A 5415-nucleotide genomic window follows, 5' to 3' on the forward strand; every position below is an offset into this window, starting at 1 on the left:
GACCTGTAGGTCATTCCAGGAATAAGGGGCATAGTGACTGAAAGCAGTCTTAGCTCACTCAGAAGAGTCCCCGTGGAACATCTTGTACCATCCAGTCTAGAGAGAGTGTTATAGTTACTAAACTTCCAATTTAGAAGTGAGGTAGTTTGGGAGTTTCTGGAGAAGTGCTTTACATATGAATAATAGCCTGTGTTGGGCCCTTCTGGTAGTCAGAGACTCCCAGCCAACAGAACTATATAAGAGACAATGATGCGTACAGAAATTATCACCGGTGATAAAACCCAAGGCTGAGTGGTAGACTGAATCTAGAGGTTTTAACACAGAGGCTGCCGCATGCATGTAGATGGCGTCGCCATAGTCAATTACTGGGAGGAGTGTTGGTTGAACAATCTTCCTTCTATTTTCAAAAGTGAGACAGGATTTTTTTCTATACAGGAAACCAATAACTTTTTAGTCAGCTTATCAATGTGTGTTTTAAAGGACAACTTATCGTCAATCCAAATACCTAGATGCTTACAATGGGGGACAATGCTCAATTTGGGATCCTCTGAAGGTACAGATACGCAGGTCTTTACGATCAATTTCACAAGACCTGGAGAAAAAACATAAACTTGGTTTTATCAACATTTAGCACTAATTTAAGATCGGTGAGCGATTCTTGAATTGAATCAAAGCCAAGCTGAGGGTCGTGAATGTCCTGCTGCACTGACGGGGCACATGAATTAATAACCAATCCTCATAGAGATGTAAGCCCGTTATTATTATTATTCAGGGTCAACCCAACATTATTCATGTAAATAGTGAAAGGAATAGTATTGAGCCTTGTGTCACTCCTTTGGTTATGTTAAGAAAAATATACTGAACTCCATCAGCAGATAGACACTGAGTGTACAAAACATTAGAAACACCTGCTCTTTCCATGACATAGACTGACCAGGTGAATCCAGGTGAAAGCTATGATCCCTTATTGCTGTCATTTGTAAATCCACTTCAAATCAGTGTAGATGAAGGGGAGGAGACAGGTTAAAGAATGATTTTTAAGCCTTGAGACAATTGAGACATGGATTGTGTATGTGTGCCATTCAGAGGGTGAATGGGCAAGACAAAATATTTAAGTGCCTTTGAACGGAGTATGGAAGTAGGTGCCAGGCGCACCGGTTTGTGTCAAGAACTGCAACGCTGATGGGTTTTTCCACACTCAACAGTTTCCCATGTGCATCAAGAATGGTCCACAACCCGAAGGTCATCCAGCCAACTTGACACAACTATGGGAAGCATTGGAGTCAACATGGGCCAGCATCCCTGTGGAATGCTTTCGACACCTTGTAGACTCCATCCCCTGACGAAGTGAGGCTGTTCTGAGGACAAAAGGGGGTGCAACTCAATATTAGGAAGGTGTTCCTAATGTTTTGTAGACTCCGTGTAAATTTACTTCTGTTGTGCAGGTAATTTTTGAACCAGCTGCAGGCCACTTGGTCTAGACCAATTTCGGATAGCCTCCGTAGCAGGAGTACATGATCAACCATATCAAATGCTTTCAACAGATCAATATAAAGGGCAGTGGAGTGCTGTTTCCTGTCGAGTGCATTAACCATGTCATTTATGACTAGAGAAGCAGCCGAGATGGTGCAGTGTCCTAGCCTAAAGCATGGCTGGTGAGCATTCAGAATACATTTTCCATTTAAAAAAGGACCGCAGCTGAGAATTTACAGAGACTTCTAATATTTTCACTAGACATGAAAGTTTGGTGATTGGGCGAGAATTACGAAGATAGCAGGGACCATCGCCTTTGTGGAGCGGGAGATCAAGGGCCACCTTCAACACCTTAAGAATAATACCCAAGAGAATGGATAGAGAAAAAATATGTGTCAAGGGTTCCACAATCAGAGGTGTAGCAAGTGGTAGAAGACACGGGTCAAGAATGTCTTCCCCAGTGGACTTTTTAACATCAATAACTAAGACAGCGTCCAGAACTAGTAGTGACTTGCCGAAGAGAGAACAGTGGGTCACCATTTACAATAGCAGGCAAGTCTGCGATTGAACAGGGGTGCATCAGCGCCTACTTGGAATGGGTACCGTAAAAATAAAAAAATAAAAAGCAAATATTAAAGCATACTAGCACATTGCTGAGCCTTTAGTTTAACACTTCACAAAATATCTATCAGTAGAGTAAGCAGGCTACTGAAACCATTGCAAAACACACAAGATATATCCCACAATCCTTCTGGGTTTATGCTGTACATAATACTGATTCAAAATTCAATGATTTATCAATGGATCATTATGTATCCCACTGCTGCAGAACCTGGATCAGAACCTGGCTTTGGCACCAGAACCTTCATTGACACAACACCTCCTTCTCAGTTAGCAGGGTGTGGTTCCATCGTCCCCTGCGCCATCTCCACCTCCGCCCTGGAGTCTCCTCCTCTCAGGCTGGGGGCATTGTTGTGGGACCTCCTCCCCCTCAGCAGCAGCTCTGAGGTACTGATGGAAGATCTCTGCGTGCTTTGTCGCCGTGACCACTCCCCTAGGTCCTCCGCCAGCACGCTCTCCAGCACCGCCCCCAGGGACTGTCTTATCTTATTGCACAGGTCCGGGCAGCTGAACACATAGAGGATGGGGTTTAGCACACTGTTGAGGAAGGCTAGGCTGGCGGTGGGGGGCAGGCCACGGGCCACAAGGCCCCGGAGAGAGGGTCGATACTGGGCTACAGCCTCCAGGACGCTGAAGATGTGGTATGGAGCCCAGCAGATCACAAAGCTCATCATCACTGCTACCACTAGCCGCACGAAGCGGAAAGGGCGCCGGTTGCGGCCACGCCGCGCGATACTAATGGTCACTGACACATAGCTCCACACAATGACCACCAGGGGGATTATGAAGGCCAGGAGGAGCTTAGAGAATGCCAGGGCATCCTGGCGTGCTTCACACCGCTCTTTTAGGTCAAACTCCCTAACAGGGAGATACTGGGCATAGTTATAGTAACACATGATCCGCCCGTCACGCCGATGAATAGTATCCCGGAACAGGTAGTACGGTACCGTACAGAGTAAAGCCAGGGCCCAGATGATTCCACACACCCTGCCAACCAGCCGCACGTTCCTCCGGTTGTGGACCCAGATGGGCTTGAGAACCACCAGACAGCGGTCCAGAGAGATGGCCGCCAGCAGGAAGGCGCTGACGAACATATTGAGGAAGAAGAGGGAGGAGTGGAGCTTGCAGAAGGTGGTGCCCAGGGTCCAGGACTCTCCGCGGGCCAGGAAGAGGGTGAAGAAGGGGAGGGAGGCCGTGGACAGGAGGTCCGAGGCAGCCAGGTTGAGGATCCACATGCTGATGACGGTACGGCGGACGCGGAAGCCCACGACCCCCAGGATGAGGATGTTCTCCAGGATGCCGAAGCAGGAGACCAGGCCGTGGAGACACACTGTGGCCAGGCTCAGAGACCCCACCTCAGCCGAGGAGTTGGAGGGTACGCTGGCGTTCACCATGGCCTGGATGAGAGGGCAGTAGACGGGGCTGCTGCTAGAAGTGGTCATCTTGACAGTTGAGATTCTGCTTCTGACACTGTCCACTTTGACTCTGAATTCCTGTGTACAACACTGCAAAGAAACAAAGCAAAGAGGCATCATGAATTAGGACTCTATTAATTCCGTATCTTGGAAATTCAGCGTTACAGCATGATTTAAATTTTGGAGAAGATTCCATCAACGTTACACCAAACATACACAGAACATGGTTGCCATGTTCTCAGAATATAAGATATTAATGTTCTAGACACATTTCATGAGAACATTGCAAGAACATTCCTTTGTATCAGTTGTCAGGAGGTCGCCTGATCATCAAGCTTTGATTATTTGAATTAGCTGTGTAGTGCTAGGGCATAAAACTAAACGTGCCCCCAGGTGGGGGCCCAGGATCAAGTTTGAGAAACCCTGAGTTAAGGGAACATTCTATCTATATACGTTAGCAAAAACCTTCTGAGAAAGTTTTTAGCATGCCTCTACTTCTCTGCCTCGCTCCCTGCATATTTACTAAATCATAAAAGCAATAATCTCCAAACTGGCAACTGTTTAGATTATCAATCATTGTGGTTTCTGTGCAACATGACTCGTGTCAAGTTTTCTTGAAAATAAAAAGAGAGAGAGATGGCTTATCTCTCTGTCTCACTCTCTCCACATCCTCTGTGCAAGTTTGCCTTGTCTATAAAGGTGAAAGCCATTGCACAGATAGACACAACTTCTGTTCTAACTCTTTGCTAGTGTCCTAATACTTTGTGTTTGTGTTGATGGAAATGTAGCCTATAGTAGGTGAGAGTGGGGTAAGTTGAGCCATTTTTTACATTTAGCATCACTCTGTCAAGGGAAATATAGTATTATTTCTAACAAAGATATCTACATATATTTCAGGATGTTGTGTATCCATGGAAATAATCATAATTCAAATCAAATCAAATTTTATTTGTCACATACACGTGTTTAGCAGATGTTATTGCGGGTGTAGTGAAATGCTTGTGTTAACATCGTGCCAAACAGCACTAAGGGCATCATTGCCAAAATCTCAAAGTATCCCTTTAAAAGACAAAAAATACATAACAGTTTTGAAAACATAGCTTGTCCAAAAAAGGTGGTCTTTTGGCACAACTTTCCCCTGGTATGGGGTGAGTTGAGCCTCGGGACAGGGTAAGTTAAGCCACCTACACATTTCTGTACTGAATAAAATATTGCCACTACCTTTTTAAAACAATGTATATATTTATTTTCCAAACACAATTCAACACAATCACTTTTTTGTCTCTTAAAGGGATACTTTGGAATTTTGGCAATGATGCCCTTTATCTACTTCCTCAGAGTCAGATGAACTCATTGATACCATTCTTATGTCTCTGTGTCCAGGAAGGAAGTTGCTAGCAGATACGCATGCGGTTTGAAGTATCCCTTCAATAATTGAAAGAATCTTTTTAACACAGGCTTAACACCTAACAAACACTGTGTACTTTTTTTTGTACACTTTTAATAGACCAGGCCCTGTTGTTACCTCATATCCCAGCGATAATGAATTGCATTACGCCTGTGAAGAAAACTCTTCAATTTGCTCAATCATTGGCTCAACTTACCCCAAGGCAAACATTTTGACTATATTAGCCCACACAGCTACAACGATGCTAGGTTTAGAACCTCAATCTTTATCTAAAATTACATTTGACAGCATTTTTGTAAGCCTACATTTCACAGTTAAAGTGAAAAATGCAGATCCAAAATTTAGAGTAAGTTATTCTGGATCTCATCTATTTGTAGTCCATATACAAAATGTCTCTAAATTTCTAAATAGTTTTGAATGGATTACAAATAAAAAACGCACCTTAACTGAGAGTCCACGTTGGGAGACTTGTTGCACTGGTTGTGATCAGTGTAGTTA

The 5415-nt window shown here is 44.2% G+C and overlaps 1 protein-coding gene across 1 annotated transcript; it reads right to left on the reverse strand.

Annotated features, from left to right (window-relative positions):
- Positions 1–2178: 2178 nt before the first annotated feature.
- Positions 2179–3702, reverse strand: LOC121554705 (prostaglandin D2 receptor 2-like). Its single transcript, XM_041868401.1, has one exon. The coding sequence runs from the start codon at positions 3627–3629 to the stop codon at positions 2361–2363; it is 1269 nt and encodes a 422-aa protein (XP_041724335.1). The 5' UTR covers positions 3630–3702; the 3' UTR covers positions 2179–2360.
- Between the last annotated feature and the right edge of the window lie 1713 nt (positions 3703–5415).

This window comes from Coregonus clupeaformis, chromosome 39, assembly GCF_020615455.1.
Source record: "Coregonus clupeaformis isolate EN_2021a chromosome 39, ASM2061545v1, whole genome shotgun sequence".
NCBI classification, from domain to species: Eukaryota; Metazoa; Chordata; class Actinopteri; order Salmoniformes; family Salmonidae; genus Coregonus; species Coregonus clupeaformis.

What these genes read in the sequence shown, in the direction of transcription:
- LOC121554705 (XM_041868401.1), bottom strand. Translation starts at nt 3,629, where the DNA reads ATGATGCCTCTTTGCTTTGTTTCTTTGCAGTGTTGTACACAGGAATTC.